We start from the raw sequence: 19,208 nt of genomic DNA, 5'->3' as shown, positions 1-19,208 counted from the left end.
ACATCATAGATAATCTTTTTCATCTAGCATGCGCAAAACTACTAAAGTTTAGAATATATTTATACTAATTTATGTGGGACTGTTACTAATCCTACAATGGATGGTAATAGATATTTTATGTCCATAATTGATGAATATTCTCGTAGGGTGTGGGTTTATTTACTAAAAGATAAAACAGAAACCTTTAAATTTTTGAAAATATGAAAATTGCAAGTTGAAATTCAAACTGGCAAAAAGATAAAATATCTAAAAATTGATAACGGCCTAGAGTTCTGTAATAATGATTTTGATGATTTGTGTGGAAAATGTGGAATTACTAAACATAAAATTGTTCCTTATATACCTCAACAAAATGAGGTGGCTGATATGAATCGTATTTTACTTGACAAAATTAGATGTATGATGTTGAGTTCTGAAATTCCTAAATCTTTTTGGGGTGAAGTTGTTATCACTGCATGTTATCTAATTAATTTAACACCTTCTACTGCATTAAATAGTGATACTCCACATGAAAAATGGTATAGTAAATGTGCTGACTGTATTATGTTAAAACATTTGGTTGTGCTGCTTTCTCTCATCAAAATGAGGAAAAACTAGAACCTAGAGTTAGGAAATGTGTTTTCTTCGGATACCTTGAAGGAGTTAAAGGGTATAGGCTTTGGGGTAGAAGTCAAAATGGAGTTAAGATCATTATAAGTCGTGATGTTATATTTAATGAGTCTGAAATGCCGTGTCTAAAATCAGAAAGTGACACCTTGAGAGAAAAACAGCAAGAAAACACTAGTGATGAATCTCAAGTAAATTTAAGGTCCTTTAGTGTTCAAACCTCCACCACCTCAATCGAGTTGGAGCATCGAAATTCTGAAATAGAAGAATAATTAGAGTGAAAATATTGAGAGAGATGAAGGTATAGAGGAACATCAAGGAGAGCAAAACCCTTTGTCTGATTATCAGTTAGCTAGGGACAAAGTTAGAAGAACATAGAAGGTTATAATCTGATTTTGAACTTGCTTATGCTAGTTATGAAGAACTAGTTGATAGGGAACCAAACACATATGAAGAAGTCTTGAGGAGTGAACAATCTGAAGATTGGGTGAAAGCGATGAAAGAAGAAATAAATTCCTTCGATAAGAGTCAAACATGGGAATTAGTCTCAAGATCTAAAGACAAGTCTATTATTGGGTGTAAATGAGTTTTTAGAATTAAGGAAGGAATTACCAAAGGAGAGGGTTTAAGGTTTAAGACTAGACTTGTGACCAAAGGTTACACACAAAAGGAAGGGATAGATTATAATGAAATCTTTTCTCCAGTTGTTAAGTATACCACAATTAGGACTATACTTGCATTAGTTGCACATTTCAATTGGGAAATTGAACAACTTGATGAAAATATTTTTATGGATCAACCTAAAGGTTTTGAAAATAAACAAAAACATGATCATGTGTGTTTTCTTAAATGTTCTTTGTATGGTTTAAAACAATTTTCTAGACAATGGTACAAATGTTTTAATTCGTTTGTTAAAACAGTTGGTTTTAAAAGGAGTGAATCTTATCATTGCTTAAACTATCAAGGTAATGTAAACAATAATAATTGTGTATTTTTGTTGTTATATGTGGACAATATGCTTTTGATTGGTCCCAACTTGAAGTTGTTAAATGATGTAAAAACTGTAAAACCTCAAATAATTCTAGACACCTTAGTGGCACTAAGACATAAATATTGGATGACTAAAGTACACTTCAAATTTTTTCGACATAGGAAACATTCGATTTGGAAAATGATATCTCAATAAAAGTTGTAGCTCTTTGAGTTAGCTTTCCAACGCACTTTGAATTACCTCAATCGGATATCGAGAGAAGAAGTTATGATAGAAATACTGAAAGCTGTGCAGTGTCAACGGGACTACAACCAGTCGACCGAAACTGCCTGAAATGAAAATTTTCATTTTTCTCTAGAATTGAAATATTTATTTTCATCAATTATTTCCTCAAAGGGTCACCCACATTTTTGGCAATAAAAACCCCACTAAATTGAAGCATTTAACCTCAAATTTAAATGACACTCATGTTTTCTCTCTTAAATGAAATTTGACACTTCATTTGCTTTAAATTATGGGATATTTACCTATAAATAGAGACCTCATTTCACTCATTTTTCTCACACCAAAAGCAAGAGCTTTTACATACTAAAGAAAGAGTTTCCAAGAGAGAAAAAGAGAGGGAGAAAAACTATTTTTCTAGAAGTTTAAGAAGTGTCTTCAAACATCAATTCTCAACAGTTTTCAAACATCCAAGGAGTGCATTTCTTTCAACGTCCAATTTTCATCGAAGTTTTCAATCCAAGTTTTCAAAGTTTCAAAAGCATCAATCAAAGTAGGTAGATGTGCAATGTGTTTAATCGTGTTAAGTTATAAGTTTCGATTCATGTTAATGTTTGTATGTCAAATGGTACTCCGGTACGGCATAGCCCTCTATGTTAATGGTTGTATGTCAAATGGTACTCCGGTACGGCATACTCCTCTATATTGAAAAAATGTTCGTATGTCAAATGGTGCCCTCGGGTTCGGTATACCCCTTCATGTCAAATGGTGCCTCCGGGTACGGCGTGTATGAAAAGTTATAAAGTTAATGTTTTGAAATGTATAGATTGATCACGAATGTACCTATGACACCTATTGAGTTTTTCAACTCACGGGTTTAATCCCATCTCTACAGATTGAAGGAATTCTACCTCGGGCATGGATGAAGGAGAAGACAGAGAGTGATGCAACGAGTCCATAGAAATCCGGTGAATAAGTGATTTGGATTTATTTTTATGAAATATTTTCCAATGTTATTTCTTTAAAGTTTTGAATAACACTGAATGCGAGAACAAGTTATGTTTTCTTCAAATAAATTACATTTGTTTGTTTTGAAAAATGATTCAGTGTTTTTGTTTAAAGTATTTGAAGTATTGTTATTTAAATTATTATCCGAAGATGTAAGCTTCTGCTAAAACGTATACACTTGTTACTAAACTACCGGTTAAGCTAAATAAAGTAAGTAGCATTCCGATCCACTAGAGGTCGAGGCGTTACAGCTTAGTATCAGAGCAAGGTTTAGCCGGTTCTGTAGACCAAGTATGTTTTCTTTTAAAAACAAAAGGAAAATGAAAAGTTTAAGGTATTTCATGGCATCGTGCATCCATCCATCAATCTCATCCTATGACCCAGGTATGTTCATGTTTAAAGTTAATGATTATGTTTATATTATGATACTTTAATATGATTTAGAGATGTATTATTTAAAGATATGTAATGGACTTGGGCAAAAGTTAAGGGCTTAAAGGGAATTCCATGATATGAAAGTTTAAATATTTGCATGTTTGCTTTAAACAAAGAAAAATTATGATGTATGTGAAAATGCAACAGATATGGCTCGTAGAACGGCTAGGGCATATAGAGAAGCATTGAACCGTAGAATTGCTATCCATTCCTATGAAAACTATGTAACTGATCCGACCCGACCGCTTAGTGAACATGTGTATGACATCTATGAGAGATGCATGATGGCGGTTAATGCTGGAATGGAGATTACGCATATTGAGGCCATAGATAACCTTATACACTCCCTCCCACCTCAATGGGGAGATATGGGAGTCACGGTTAGAGATGAAATGTTAGAAGGCAACCTAAACCTGTTCGAGTTTGAGAGGTATTGCCATGCCCTAATTGATTTGTGAGACGATGTAATCCATGAGGAGCCTGAGGAGGAACCTTTGGCTGAGAAAGAAGATCCCAAAGAAGAACCCGAGGATGATTTAGAGAATGTTCCTGAGCCTGAGCCACAGGTTGAGATGGACATAGAGTCCGGACCTGAGGCGGAAGACTCCTCTGAAGATGAAGCTCCACCAAAGAAGATCCACAGAACTTATAGGGATTAGATTTAAATCCTTGTGATAGCTTCCTTTATGTCAAGAAATAAAATACTATCTTCTTTGCTTTAGTATTCGAAGAATGAAACTAATAAGAACCATATGTTTTGTCTAAATGAAATGGCCCGCACAAACCAAAACTTGATAAGAGACCTCCTCCAAGCGATTCAAGACCTAGGCAAGCAAAACCCGAACCAAGCTCAACCCCTACCACTAGCTCCTAATGTTCCAAACCAATGAAAGCGAGCCTATACATGATAGAAATGAAGGATTTTGATGTAATACTAGGCATGAATTGGTTAGGTTGTAATTACGCCACCATCCGATGTAAGGAAATGGAAGTATCATTTCAGAGAAACCAAGAGAGGAACCATTTTCGTTCGTTGGAATGAAGATGAAACCCCTTATTCGACTAGTATCGGCTTTACAAGTTGAGAAGATGTTGAGAAAAGAAACATGTCAAGGATATCTAGTAAGTATCTCAGGGGGGAAACAAGAGACGATGAGGGTTGAAGATGTACCAGTAGTACGGGAATTCGTAGATGTGTTTCCAGAAGATCTATCTAGTATTCCACCCGATAGACAAGTGGAATTCACCATAGACCTAATTCTCGGGACGGCACCAGTATCTAAGGCCCCATTCTGAATGGCCCCAAAGAAACTACAAGAATTAAAGAAGCAGTTGTAAGAACTCCTAGATATGGGCTTTATACGACCAAGCGTATCTCTATGGGGTGCGCCGGTGTTGTTTGTAAAGAAGAAAGATGGAAGCATGAGGATGTGCATCGATTATAGGGAGATAAATCGATTAACCATCAAGAATAAGTACCCACTCCCGAGGATCGAGGATCTGTTAGATCAACTGAAAGGAGCTAAGGTATTTTCCAAGATTGACTTACGATCGGGATACCATCAACTGAAAGTAGAGACAAAGGATATACCTAAGACAGCTTTTAGAGCTCGATATGGACACTACGAGTTTACGGTGATGCCGTTTGGGCTAACCAATGCACCTGTAGTGTTCATGGACCTGATGAATCGAGTGTTTCATCAATACTTGGATAAGTTTGTCATAGTCTTCATCGATGACATTCTGATATATTCCAAGACTAAGGAGCAACATGAAGAGCACTTGAGAATATCCTTAGAGGTATTACGCAAGGAGAAGTTGTATGCCAAATTCAAGAAGTGCGAGTTTTGGTTTGAAGGAGTTGGATTTCTTGGACATGTAGTTACTGCCCAAGGGATTGAAGTAGATCCAGCAAAAGTAGAAGCAGTAACCAACTGGAAAGGACCAACAAATGCTAGCGAAGTACGAAGTTTTCTAGGATTGGCTGGATATTATAGGAGATTCATAGAAAGATTCTCCAAAATAGCTGGACCAATGACGCAGCTTACAAGGAAGGGAGTAAAATTCCAATGGACGGAAAAATGCGAACAAAGTTTCCAAGAACTTAAGCAGAAGTTGATATCAGCACCTGTATTAACAATACCTGAAGGTACGGAAGGGTTTGTTATATACAACGACGCATCCAAGCGAGATTTGGGATGTATACTAATGCAGAATGGAAAAGTGATAGCCTATACTTGAATACAATTGAAGAAACATGAGCAGAACTATCCAACGCATGATTTAGAACTTGCAGCGGTAGTACACGCTTTGAAGATATGGCGACACTACTTGTATGGACGGAAGTGTGATATCTACACAGATCACAAAAGTCTCAAGTATTTCTTCACACAGAAGGAATTAAATATGCAACAAAGACGATGGTTGGAATTGGTAAACGATTACGACTGCACTATTCACTACCATCCGGGTAAGGCTAATGTTGTGGCCGACGCTCTAAGTAGAAAATCAATGGAACAATTGACGTCACTACCCACCTCTCAAGTGGAGTTAGTCAAGGACTTGAAAAAGTTGCAGATCGAAGTGGTTACCACACCAGGACAATTCACTGCTCGTCTAGCAGCTTTAATAATTCGACCTACTCTTAAAGATCGAATTATAGAAGCACAAAATAAAGACTCATTTTTGCAGAAGATTAAGAATGAAGTTGGTACCGATAAGAAAAAGGACTTTGGAATAGCTGAGGATCAGGCACTGATATTTAGAGGAAGAATTTGCGTGCCTAAGGATGAAGCCTTGAGAAACGAAATATTAAAAGAAACTCATTCCACCCCGTACACCGCACATCCCGGTGGTACGAAAATGTATCGAGATCTTCGAGATACATTTTGGTGGAGAAATATGAAAAGAAGTATAGGGCTGTACGTGCAGAAGTGCATGATATGTCAACAGGTTAAGGCAGAAAACCAAAAACCAGCTGAATTGTTAAATCCACTAGATATACCTGAATGGAAATGGGAAAATATCACGATGGCCTTTGTGATTGGATTCCCGAAGTCAGCAAGAGGAAATAATGCTATATGGGTAGTAGTGGATCGACTAATGAAGTCAACTCATTTTCTTCCAGTGAAAATGACATTCAGTTTAGATCAATTGACACAATTGTACTTTAAAGAAGTTGTGAGATTACACGGTGTACCTGTATCCATTGTGTCTGACAGAGACCCAAGGTTCACGTCCAAATTTTGGAAAAGTCTACAAGGAGCTATGGGAACAAAGCTGAACTTTAGTACAGCATATCACCCTCAGTCCGATGGTCAGTCTGAAAGGACCATCCAAACTTTGGAAGACATGCTGAGAACATGTGTTTTGGATCTAGGAGGTAATTGGGAGTCATACTTACCTCTAGTAGAGTTCGCTTCTAATAACAGTTTCCAAGCAACTATTGGAATGGTACCATACGAGCTCTCTATGGTAGAAGATGTAGATCCCCTGTTCATTGGGATGAAGTCGGAGAGACGAGAGTTTTAGGACCAGAAATAGTTGAAAGAACGGTCGAGGTAATCGATAAGATCGGAGGAAGGATTTAGAATTCCAAGTTGGGGATAAAGTGTTTCTGAAAGTAGCACCGATGAAAAGTGTACTTAAATTTGGAAAGAAAGGCAAGCTACGACCCCTGTATATCGGACCTTTTGAGATACTTGATAGAGTCGGAAATGTGGCTTATAGACTAGCTTTGCCACCTGAATTATCGACAGTGCACAATGTGTTCCATATATCGATGATAAAGAATTATGTACATGATCCTAATCATGTAGTGAGTTATCAAACCTTGGAGGTACAAAAAGATTTGTCGTACAAGGAACTACCGATCAAGATATTGGATCGAAAAGTGCATAAACTAAGGAATAAAGAGATTCAATTTTTTAAGATACAGTAGAATCATCACAGCGTAGAAGAAGCCACTTGGCAAAAAGAAGAAGAAATCAAAGACAAGTATCCAACACTATTTGCCCAATCAGAAGGTAAATTTCGAGAACGAAATTTTAATTAAGGTATGGGGGATGTAGAACCCCAAATAATTCTAGACACCTTAGTGGCACTAAGATATAAATATTGGATGACTAAAGTACACTTCAGATTTTTAGTCTCATTTGAGACCCATTTTCGACATAGGAAACATTCAATTTGGAAAATGATATCTAAGTAAAAGTTGTAACTCTTTGAGTTAGCTTTCCAACGCACTTTGAATTACCTCAATCGGATATCGGGAGAAGAAGTTATAATAGAAATACTGAAAGCTGTGCAGTGTCAACCGGACTACAACTAGTCGACCGAAACTGCCTGAAATGAAAATTCTCGTTTTTCTCTAGAATTGAAATATTTATTTTCATCAATTATTTCCTCAAAGGTCCACCCACGTTTTTGGCAATAAAAACCCCACTACATTGAAGCATTTAACCTCAAACTTAAATGGCACCCATGTTTTCTCTCTTAAATGAAATTTGACCCTTCATTTGCTTTAAGTTATGAGATATTTACCTATAAATAGAGACCTCATTTCACTTATTTTTCTCACACCAAAAGCAAGAGCTTTTACATACTAAAGAAAGAGTTTCCAAGAGAGAAAAAGAGAGGGAGGAAAATTATTTTTCCTAGAAGTTTAAGAAGTGTTTTCAAGCATCAATTTTCAACGGTTTTCAAACATCCAAGGAGTGCATTTCTTTCAACGTCCAAATTTCATCGAAATTTTGAATCCAAGTTTTCAAAGTTTCAAAAGCATCAATCAAGGTAGGTAGAGGTGCAATGTGTTTAATCGTGTTAAGTTATAAGTTTCGATTCATGTTAATGTTTGTATGTCAAATGGTACTCCGGTACGGCATATTCCTCTATGTTAATGGTTGTATGTCAAATGGTACTCCGATACGGCATACCCCTCTATGTTGAAGAAATGTTCGTATGTCAAATGGTGCCCTCGGGTACGGCATACCCCTTCATGTCAAATGGTGCCTCCGGGTACGGCGTGTATGAAAAGTTATAAAGTTAATGTTTTGAAATGTATAGCTTGATCACGAATGCATCTATGACACCTATTGAGTTTTTCAACTCACGGGTTTAATCTCATCTCTACAGATTGAAGGAATTCTACCTCGGGCTTGGATGAAGGAGAAGATGGAGAGTGATGCAATGAGCCCATGGAAATCCGGTGAATAAGTGATTTGGATTTATTTTTATGAAATGTTTTCCAATGTTATTTCTTTAAAGTTTTGAATAACGCAGAATGCGAGAACAAGTTATGTTTTCTTCAAATAAATTACATTTATTTGTTTTGAAAAATGATTCAGTATTTTTGTTTAAAGTATTTGAAATATTGTTATTTAAATTATTATCCGAAGATGTAAGCTTCCGCTGAAACGTATATACTTGTTAACTAAACCACCGGTTAAGTTAAGTAAAGTAAGTAGCGTTCCGGTCCACTAGGGGTCGGGACGTTACAAAAACTACTTTAGGTAATGAATTTGATATGAAAGATCTAGGTAATGCTAAAAGGATCTTAGGCATGGAAATTCAAAGAGATAGGTCTAATTCAATTTTATTTTTGCATCAGGCTCCATATATCATGAAAATTTTGAAAATTTTTGGCATGAATGAACGTAAAACTGTTATATTACCTTTAGCTAATCACTTTGTATTATCTAAAGAACAATCACCTGCTAATGAAGAAGAATATATGAGACGAATTACATATAGAAATGCCATTGGTTCTGTGATATTTCTAATGGTGTGTAATAGACCTGACTTAGCCTTTGCTGTTAGTACACTTAGCAAGTATATGTCCAACCCGGGTCCCAGACATTGGAAAGCTTTGAAATGGCTGTTTAGATATTTGAAAGGAACATGCAATATTGGCTTAATATATAAGTTTAGTACTGAAGGAATAAAATTGAAAGGTTTTACTGATGCTAACTATGCTGGTGATAGAGATAATAGGAAATCTGCATCTTCCTACATGTTTACTTTGTGTAATTCATGTGTTATTTGGAAATCACAACTTCAACATGTTGTTACATTATCCACTATTGAATCAGAATACATTGTTACTACTGAAGCCTTTGAAGAATCTTTGTGGTTTAAAGGTGTATTAAATGAATTTGGTGTTTTTAAGGACAATGTCACGATATATTCTAATAGTCAATCTGCTATTTACCTTTGCAAAACTCCTGTCTTTCATGAACGTACTAAACATATAGATTTTAGGTTGCATTTCATTAGAGATATGGTTTCTCAGGAACTGGTAAAACTTGAGAAAGTTCTTTTAGAATATAATCCTGCAGCTATGGGAATTAAGGTGCTCACATTGGTAAAGTTTAGAAACTGCCTTGATCTTCTAAACATCAGTACAAACTTGTAAGTCTCTTTCCTTAAATTATTTGTTATCTTATCTGATTTGCAGGATGATTTGACATTAAGGTGAAGGTTGTTGGGCATGTTTGGTAAGTGATGCTCTAATCCCTTAGGCTATGATAAAAAATTGAGGCCTGTTTAACTTCATAGACTATAAGCACATGATTGAAGAATTAAATCCACGTCACAATTGAAGTAGCTTCAATTATGTTGGGTATTTAGAGGTAATCAGTCAATTGGGCTAGATGCTCAATACCCAACTTGGAGGTAATTTGAAAATCACAAGAAAGATAGATAATTATAATCGATATCTTTTTCAACCACTTTATCACGTCTTGGTTGAGCTCTATCTTTCAGTTAACTTAACCTTGCAGTTTTGATTCAACCTAATCTTGCAAGATTTCTGAGAAATCCGTTCTCATCTATGAGCCTATAAATTGGAGTCTTTCTTCTTCATTTGACTCACCCAAAAACAAGAGAAAAACTCTTCCTGCTTAGTGCAAAAACAAATCCTCCTCTGCCTTCTTTGTGAATCTGTTTTCGTGACTGATAATGACATTTAAATTGGAGATACCTTTGTGGTGTGAATCAAGTTTCTAAGCCTAATCTAGAAGGGGGGAAATCATTCTTCAATTTTATGTTTTTTGGTTCTTGATTTTCTCTACTTTATTCTTTGCAAATCCATCATTAATTGATTCTTTTGTTTAATTTGTAGGTGGGTTTGCTCAACACGTGAAAAATATTTTATTGTGAAAATGTATGGTTGAAATTGAAAATGAGTATTAGAAGAAAAAAAAGAAGTTGTGAATGAATGGTTGTCAAACACAGACTTATCTTATTGTCAAGGCTAATTCCAAAGCGTCTGTAACAGCTATACAATTCCCAATCATACTAAAAAACATTACTCAGAGAACAAAATATTCTTGTCAATTAGGTTATATTACGAAAGAAATCAGGTCGGCAAATTTTATAAATCATTAAAAACATCGAAACCTTTAATAAGAAAGCGATGCCCCCATATGTCGTATTATAAACAAGACAAAATTTCAGGAATTAAATGTGAATCTTTCAGAAAATGAGATGCCATGACTTTGTCACATTGTTATAGCCGGCAACTATGCACACGTAAAAAGCCAAAAATATCCCATTATAACAGCGGAATTAACTATGAATTACAAACCAAAAAATACAGCTTATTTATCCCAGACTTAGTTCAAAATTTCCAAAGTAAAAGAGGGCTTGATGGCTACCATTGAAGAACAATCCACTAGTCTTGTACAATTGTTTGATAAAACATCCGGGTTCAATTCGGAAACCGGAATTTACCATTCCCTCGTTCATTTGAGTGAAGATGACAGGATCCCTACTCAGCCTAATCTTGACACAGCCACATATGTGCTATCGCAGTTCCCTCCACTTGACCAAGCCGAATCCCGAGTAGCACTTATTGACTCCACCACTCATGAACAAGTTACCTATTCTCGACTTGATCGGTCTGTTAGGGCGCTTGCTGCCGGATTGTACCATAGACTCGGGGTGAAGAAAGGTGATGTTGTGTTTGTCTTATCACCAAACTCGCTATTGTACCCAACTATATGTCTCGCTGTACTCTCCATTGGCGCAGTTCTGACCACGGCCAATCCACTCAACACGGTAGCAGAAATTGCCAAACAAGTACGCGATTCTGGAGCGAAACTTGCTATTGTTTCACCAGAAGAGATGCACAAGTTAGTGCCCACTGGAGTGCCTACTCTGGTTACTTCCTACAGTAAAGAATTTGATAATGCACTTACCATCAAAGAATTGGTTGAGAATTGTGAACCTTTATGCATTCCAGAAGCTAAGCCCGTTCAGTCGGATACAGCAGCAATTCTGTACTCTTCAGGGACTACAGGAACTAGTAAAGGAGTAGTATTGACACATTCAAATTTCATATCTATTATGAAACTGCTCAAATGGTCAGTAGACGTATCAAATGCTCAGAAAGATGTTTTCCTGTGCTTCATCCCCATGTTTCACATCTACGGTCTAGCATTTTTTGCCCTTGGAATGTTCTGTGCAGGCACCACAACTGTTATCATGCAAAAATTTGATTTCCAAAACATGCTCAAAGCTATTCAGACATACAAGATCAACAACATTCCAGCCGTTCCCCCCGTGATACTCGGGCTAGTGAAGTATCCCGGAGGGGCAAATGACTTGTCGTCATTACGCAGAGTGGGCTCAGGGGCCGCTCCATTGAGCAAAGAGGTGGCAGATAGGTTCAGAGAGAAGTTTCCTTGGGTTGAGCTAAGACCAGGCTATGGGCTGACAGAGAGCACTGGTGGAGCAACTTACTTCGTTTCCAACAACCAAGCGAAGGCTCGTTCAGCCTCGTCCGGGAGATTGATTCCATGTTTTAGTGCTAAGGTAGTGGATGTTGAGACGGGATTCACGTTGCCGCCACATAAGCAAGGAGAACTGTGGCTGAAAAGCCCTACCATAATGAAAGAATACCTGGGAAATGAGGATGCAACTGCTGCAACGTTCGACTCCGATGGCTGGCTCAAAACTGGTGATCTTTGTTATATTGACGGAGATGGGTACCTGTATATAGTTGATAGAATAAAGGAGTTGATCAAGCATAAAGGTTTCCAGGTACGGTAATTTCTCATGTCTTGTATATGTTTAAAAACAACAAGGATGAATACTTGGAGTGACTGACAAGCTGAAATGAATGCAACTGCAGGTGGCTCCAGCAGAGCTGGAAGCAATATTATTAAGTCATCCCCATATACTCGATGCAGCAGTTATACCGTGCGTTGCATGATATATCTTTCATAAACAACAGAACCTTAATCCCCATCAAATACTGTGGTGTTTAACAAAATAATGGAACCGTGCAGGGTTGAAGATGAAGAAACAGGACAGATACCCATGGCATATGTGGTGAAAGCTTCTGGTTCTGACCTAACTGAAGATCATGTTATCCAATTTGTTGCCGAGCAGGTATGTACCCCCATCACCCACCTACCCCTACCACACATGCGCATGCACAAGATTCTTCTGCAAGCTATCCCTTGCTCTGCCATAGCATTCTCAACGTTACTTTGGAAAAACTTCAGGTAGCCTCATACAAGAAAATTAGGAGGGTGAGATTTATCAGTGCCATACCAAGGTCTGCTGCAGGTAAAATTCTCCGGAGGGAACTGTCACAAAGCAACCAAGGAGTGCTCTCTAAATTATGAATGGAGCTTACATGGTCCAGAAGTAAAAGAACGGGCGTTGAGTTATCTTTAACATTGCAACGAGTTCACACTGCTCATAAGGATAAAAACTGGAACATTTTGGCTTTTAAGCATTTTAAGGAATAGAAGCATTGGTGGAATTACATTTTTTTCTAAGCAATCATTTGCATCATTTACATTGTTTTCTAAGCAATCATTTACATTGGTTCATTTGTTATTTGCATAATGACAGAAGGACATCATTTTCCTTTCCTCATTTGCATGCTTAGAATGAACCATGTGTTAGATGCCCACTTTGTAATGGAATGAATTTCGGCTAATTATACGGCAAACCCCCCTCCCCCACGAGAAAAAGAGGAAAGAGAAACCGAGAAAAGAACCACAACAGTAAAACGCAAGACTAAGTATAGGATTTCTCCCAACTAACCTTGAAATCTTGTTTGCTTCATATTTGACAAAAAAAGATGGACATAACTTCTCCTATCCAACTATGCAACACAGTTTTTAAACCCACAAAAAAACTCACTTCATCTGAGTCTACTAAGGTCGCTGAGTCTCCGAGAATCTATCACGTCAAATGCCATCACATCCCCAAGGTTGCCAGGTTGAAGAAAAGAATTTGACAGGCAACTAATATACATGTTATCTTGTGACGATACATAATTGGAACCAATCTATACAAACGCCACGTCAAATATAGACATGAAAGAATGAGTATGTACAATAAATTCCACATCAACTAACAGAAGAGAGCAACTATTATAATGGCAAAAGGAAACACACTCTGAATGAAGAGGCAATAGGGTATGTAATATATTCACAGTCAAAATTATCTAAGAAATGAAATTGAGCCAATAAATAATAAGAGGCATGTTGGATATAATGTAACAGAGAGTCAAAATATATCACTCTGCCATTGTACTTTGTCTCAATTTTACACAGCCCAATAATCACAACGAAGCAGTATTCTGAATCACTGGTTATACACGACAAAGATGGCATTTCCAATAAGTAATACTACTCTTAACAATGGGCCAATGGCACAAATACATCATGCAATCTTGCAAATATATTAGAAGCACATCAAAACAGAAGATAAGAATTCATTGAGCAGATTGTGATACTAGTACCACCAAAAGGCACCAAGTCACAATCTTCTTCTTCTATTTATTCATCCTATGCGAAGATGAAGAACAGTTTTACCTCTGAAAACAATTCAAACAATCCTAGGTATCTATAAGCTCCTGAAGTTGCCTCTCCAATTCCTCCAACCGGTCACTCCATTCACTTTTGATGTACAAGGGTCTAACACTAGTTACTCTACTGTAATCTACACTCCCTTCGATTTTTGGTCTTACAAATATTTCATCTCTAGGTAAGGTGACCCTTTTGTCTTTCTTTTTCTTGGATTTCTGAGCAGTAGCTCTTTTTAGTGCCCATAATACATCAGCACCACTCAGCTGCCTCTTTTGTTCCTCTTTAGGTTCTTGATTTTGTTGTTTTCTTTCCTTTGGTCTGGACTTGTTAGAGGTGTTTTGCTGTAGTTTAATGGAATTGAGTGCACTGGCACCACCAATATATTGGGTGGATTTATTATCTTGAAAGTCAAATCTGAGGCTTTGAACGTTAAGGGAAAGACATCTTTGCGGATGCTGTCTGGTGGCGCTGGTGGTAGAGATGATATTGGTAGGCCATGGTCTTTGTGTTGGGAGCGAAAGCGCCGCCGTCATTGGTTTTTGCGGCTGCTCTTCTCTGTGTGGTTTTCCTGGCATTTTCTCGGGCCATCAGCTATGAAAATCAATAATAATTTCCACCCAAAATATTCAGTGGCCCAGAAGTGAGGAATGGTGTCATGGCTAACCTTTAAATGGAAAAAAATAAAATAAAATAAAAAATAAAAAAGCAACATAAAAAATACCCTTAAAATTAGGGGTATTTTGAAAAATTATAAGAAAAGTTTTTTTGAAGTAAAAAATAATATGTAAAATTAAAAAGTGATACAATGTCACTTTTACAAGTTTTTTTTATCACTTTTTTATTAAAAAAATTACATACAATATCACTTTTATTAAAAAGTTATGTTCGTTGCTAAAAAAAGTGATAGAAATTTTAAAAAGACGATTGAAAACACTAAAAAAAAAGTGACAAAAATTCAAAAATGATAGAAATTAAAAAAAAAAAAGTGATGAATTTCAAAAAATGACACAAATTACAAAAAAGTTAAGCGGATTCAAAAAAAAATGATGGAAAAAAGTGACACGAACTCAAAAAAGGTGACAAACATTCGAAAAGTGACGAAATTAAAAAAAATACAAAATGAAAATCCACACGTAGAACTAACTTTCTATTGAGGCATAACATTCTATAAGTTAAAATGGCAGAAATTTACTAAAGTGAAAAAAGGTGACAAATTTTATTTTATTTTTTAAAAAGTGACAAACTCTCAAAAAAGTCATAGAAATTCAAAAAAGCGACAAACGCTAAAAAAAAGTGAATAACAACAATTAAAACTCTAGCAGGAATTGCCAAAAAGATAAATCAGACTCAACAATAGAAGAAGCTAATACCAAGTATAAAACAAACAAAGACTACAATTGTCTAAAATGATTACTCTAATGCCAACTAGTTACGTATAAGCACGACATGTATTTAAGTTTTAATTTGTATTTAAACGTATTCGTTTCCTTGGGGAATTATTCAATTGATTGCCTATAACTTGCTAATTACAAATAGCTCGTTTCAACCATGTCTGCAATGCCGGAGAAACTGTTTCTGAGGCTGAAAACCTAGTTCCAGCCAACTATGAAGGCTTGCGCCACGCTGAAAACCTAATCTCTATGTAGTATCTAGGATTGAAAAATGCCTTCACGTAACAAGTGAATAAGCCAAAAAAATTTGAAACTCAAGGTCACTAAGTTGGCCAATAAATTGGAGCTAATCCTCAATGAACTTGACACTGTAGCTTAACGAGCACCGGGAAGAATTGGGGCCCCTACTTCTGCTACTAAGGTACGTGGTTATATGGATCACGGCTTCTTATGCTCTTATTGATTTCACAATAAGCTTGAGAAGATCCCCAAGAAATTCGATGATCTTATCAATTCAAGTTTGAATTTTGCCCTTCCTGAACATGATCATGGTGTGCATATTGTCATATGGAATTGGATGAAACAATATGTCAAACACTTGGTGTGCATATTCTGATGACCTGCAGAAGTCACATCTGTAATGTGAATCCACTAGCACGGCTCCATTGTTTGTAAACCTCACAAACTTCATATATTCTCCCATCATCACAACAACGTACATCTCCTCCAATATCCAACCATACCATTCTTCCATCACCCACCCTGAAAACATGTATTACTTCCAGTAATAGTTCCTTGGAGGTATCTAATAAATTCTCTACTCAAAACAACTAATATTGATTACCACACAACTCTTATTGTTAAAAAATCATAAAATCCACAACAACTCTATTGAACCACATTTCTAACAAAAGCCAGAACACTGAGGTGAAATACTAATTTCCTAAAAAACAATTGGCAACTTCAATCCAAAACAAATTAGAAGAAAAACTATAATGCCATTTTTTTGTCTTTGGAGTGCTTGATTTGGTGTTATAGTTGAGCTAGATTATCAACAGCTCAAAAACTGAATAGAAAATCCAGTACGCACTATATTAATTGCAATAACCAAGTCGATTACAGCAATCAATAAAAAATGAGAAGAGCTAAGTACAAAATAGAAAAGAAGAAGAAGAAGAAGTTTAGAGAAGATGTTTTATAGACATCAAATCACACCCCACTATCTCTCCCTCTTTACAGTTATAGCAGAATGGAGAGTTGCTAGAAAGGCAAAAACGTGTTTTGGTCTAACACCACTTTAACAAAATAAAGAAAAAACAAAACAACACCATATGTTGCCTATTCAAAATGTGCCGGCTGAGTTAGTGACCGTTGTTGCCTCTTCTTCCCTCCTCTTTTGTTTCATCACAAGGCTGCTTCTTCTCTTCTTTCTTTTCCATGCTTTCTCTGATTGTAGCTTGTCTTCATAACATCCCTCCCCCTTAAAATAACCTTGTCCCCAAGATTCAAAAGAAGGAAATGTTGATTGAGTAAAATCAGCAAATTCGTAGGTTGCATTTTCCACATTGGTCCCTTCTTATTGCACTAACCATTGAGTAACAACTTGGTTGTTTCCTTTAATGATTCGGGTAGATAGAACCCTCCCAGGCTGTTTGTGGTCTCCCATTCCCCTGTACAAGGCTGGTAATGTATAGAATGGAACTACTTTCTCCCCTAATTTTTTCTTTAGTAAAGAAACATGAAACACAGGATGGATTTTGGCATCTGGGGGCAGTTCTAATTTGTAAGCAACCTTCTCAATCCTCTGAATTACTCTATAAGGGCCATAGTACTTTGCTGCTAACTTTTGGTTCACTCTATTGGCTATTGTCTGTTGCGCATAAGGGTCTAGTTTGAGGTATTCCCAATCATCTACTAGAAATTTCCTTTCACTTCTATGCTTGTTTGCATATTGCTTCATTCATGCTCTTGCTTGTGCCAAGTTCTCTCTTAATGCCTGATCCATTTTGTGTCTTTCCTATAAAAGTTCTTCCACTGCAGCCACCTTGAGGTGTTGATAAAGTCCAAGAGCTAATTGTGGGGGTTTAATGCCATAAAGGTCTTCAAATGGAGTCATCTTGATAGCAGTGTGCAAAGTTGTGTTGTACCACCATTCGAGCAGGCTGATCCATCTACTCCACTGCTTAGGCTGATGATAGACCGTACATCTGAGGTACATTTTAAGGCATTGATTAAGCCTTTCAGTTTGCCCATCTGTCCGTGGGTAATAGGCTGAGCTTAGTTGTAATGTGGTTTCCATGTTTTTGAACAACTCTTGCCAAAACTCACTTGTAAAAATTTTGTCTCCGTCTGTCAATACGCTCTGCGGCATCCCGTGTAATTTATAGACATTATCTAAGAAGAGCCTGGCTACACGTGTTGCTGAGAAGGTGTGAGCTAGTGTGAGAAAATGACCATATTTTATCAATCTGTCAACAACAACCAATATGACATTCTTTGCCCCAGAAGCAGGCAAACCTTCCACAAAATCCATTGATATATGGCTCCAAGCATAGTATGGTTAGGCTACATGTTCACCCTTACACCTTTGACAAGTATTACATTCTAAAACTTCTTGTCCGATTTCTTTAACCATACCAGGCCAGAAAAAATGGTGTTTGGCTCTATGAAAACTGGCTTACACCCCTTCTTTAGAGGAGTGTATAGCAGCAATCAGTCTCTTCCTTATTTCCCCATTAGATCCAATATAAAGCCTGGACTTATACTTGAGTAATCCATTTGCATAATTGTAATCTGGCTCTGTTTGTGCATTGAGTAAAAATGCAGTTATTTTACTACCTGATTCTTCATCTCCTTGGTAGCTGGTTATCACTTCTTGCATCCACACCGGTGTCATAGTAGTGATTGCCCAACATTCAGTACTTTCTCCTTCCCTTCTAGATAGTGCATCCGCTACCTTATTATCTACCCCCTTTTTATATTGAATCTCATAACTAAGCCCCAATAGCTTCGTCAACCATTTCTGTTGCAGTGGTGTGGTGATTCTTTATTCCAGCAAGTATTTAAGTGAGTGATGATCTGCTTTGATGATGAAATGATGTCCCTCTAGATAATGCCTCCACTTCCCCACAACTGTCACTAAAGCCAATAATTCCTTCTCATAGATGGATAGGCCTAAGTTTCTACTGTTAATGCCCTTACTCAAGTAGACGATAGGTCTTTTGTGCTGCATCAATACAGCTCCCATAACACCATAGCAAGCATCAGTTTCAACGACAAATGATACTGAAAAATCTGGTAAAGCCAGCACTGGAATGGTACTCATAGCTTCTTTTAGTTCCTGAAAAGCTCTATCTGCAACCTTATTCCAGTTGAAATTTCCCTTCTTTAACAAGTCAGTTAAAGGCCTTGCTATAGTCCCATATCCCATCACAAACTTCCTGTAATAGCCTATTAAACCCAGAAAACCCCTCAGCTGTTTGATGTTACTTGGTTTAGGCCGATTCGTCATTGCTACTACTGTGCTAGGATCTACTGCCACTCCTTCTACAGTGATGATGTGTCCAAGGTACTCCACTTTAGGTTGTCCAAATGAACACTTGCTATCCTTGGCATATAACTGGTGTTCTTTCAGTATGTTAGGACTACTATCACATGGTTACAATGACTCTTCAAATCAGTACTATAAACTAGAATATTATCAAAAAAAAAAAAAAAACTAATATA

General features: G+C 36.9%; 2 protein-coding genes across 2 annotated transcripts; one reads left to right on the top strand and one right to left on the bottom strand.

The window, feature by feature from the left end:
* The first annotated feature begins 10,667 nt into the window (after positions 1–10,667).
* On the top strand, positions 10,668–12,922 carry LOC111365261 (4-coumarate--CoA ligase-like 5). Its single transcript, XM_022985702.1, has 4 exons — positions 10,668–12,304; positions 12,396–12,463; positions 12,553–12,655; positions 12,772–12,922. Exons 1-4 carry the CDS (start codon positions 10,910–10,912, stop codon positions 12,892–12,894), a joined length of 1,689 nt encoding a protein of 562 aa, XP_022841470.1. The 5' UTR covers positions 10,668–10,909; the 3' UTR covers positions 12,895–12,922.
* Positions 12,923–13,841: 919 nt separating this feature from the next.
* LOC111365259 lies at positions 13,842–14,724 on the bottom strand. Its single transcript, XM_022985701.1, has one exon. The coding sequence runs from the start codon at positions 14,664–14,666 to the stop codon at positions 14,121–14,123; it is 546 nt and encodes a 181-aa protein (XP_022841469.1). The 5' UTR covers positions 14,667–14,724; the 3' UTR covers positions 13,842–14,120.
* Positions 14,725–19,208: the final 4,484 nt, after the last annotated feature.

Source organism: Olea europaea, chromosome 17, assembly GCF_002742605.1.
Source record: "Olea europaea var. sylvestris chromosome 17, O_europaea_v1, whole genome shotgun sequence".
Lineage (NCBI taxonomy): Eukaryota > Viridiplantae > Streptophyta > Magnoliopsida > Lamiales > Oleaceae > Olea > Olea europaea.
The sequence above is the reverse complement of the archived record's forward strand: the minus strand, read 5'-3'. Positions and strand labels throughout refer to the sequence as shown.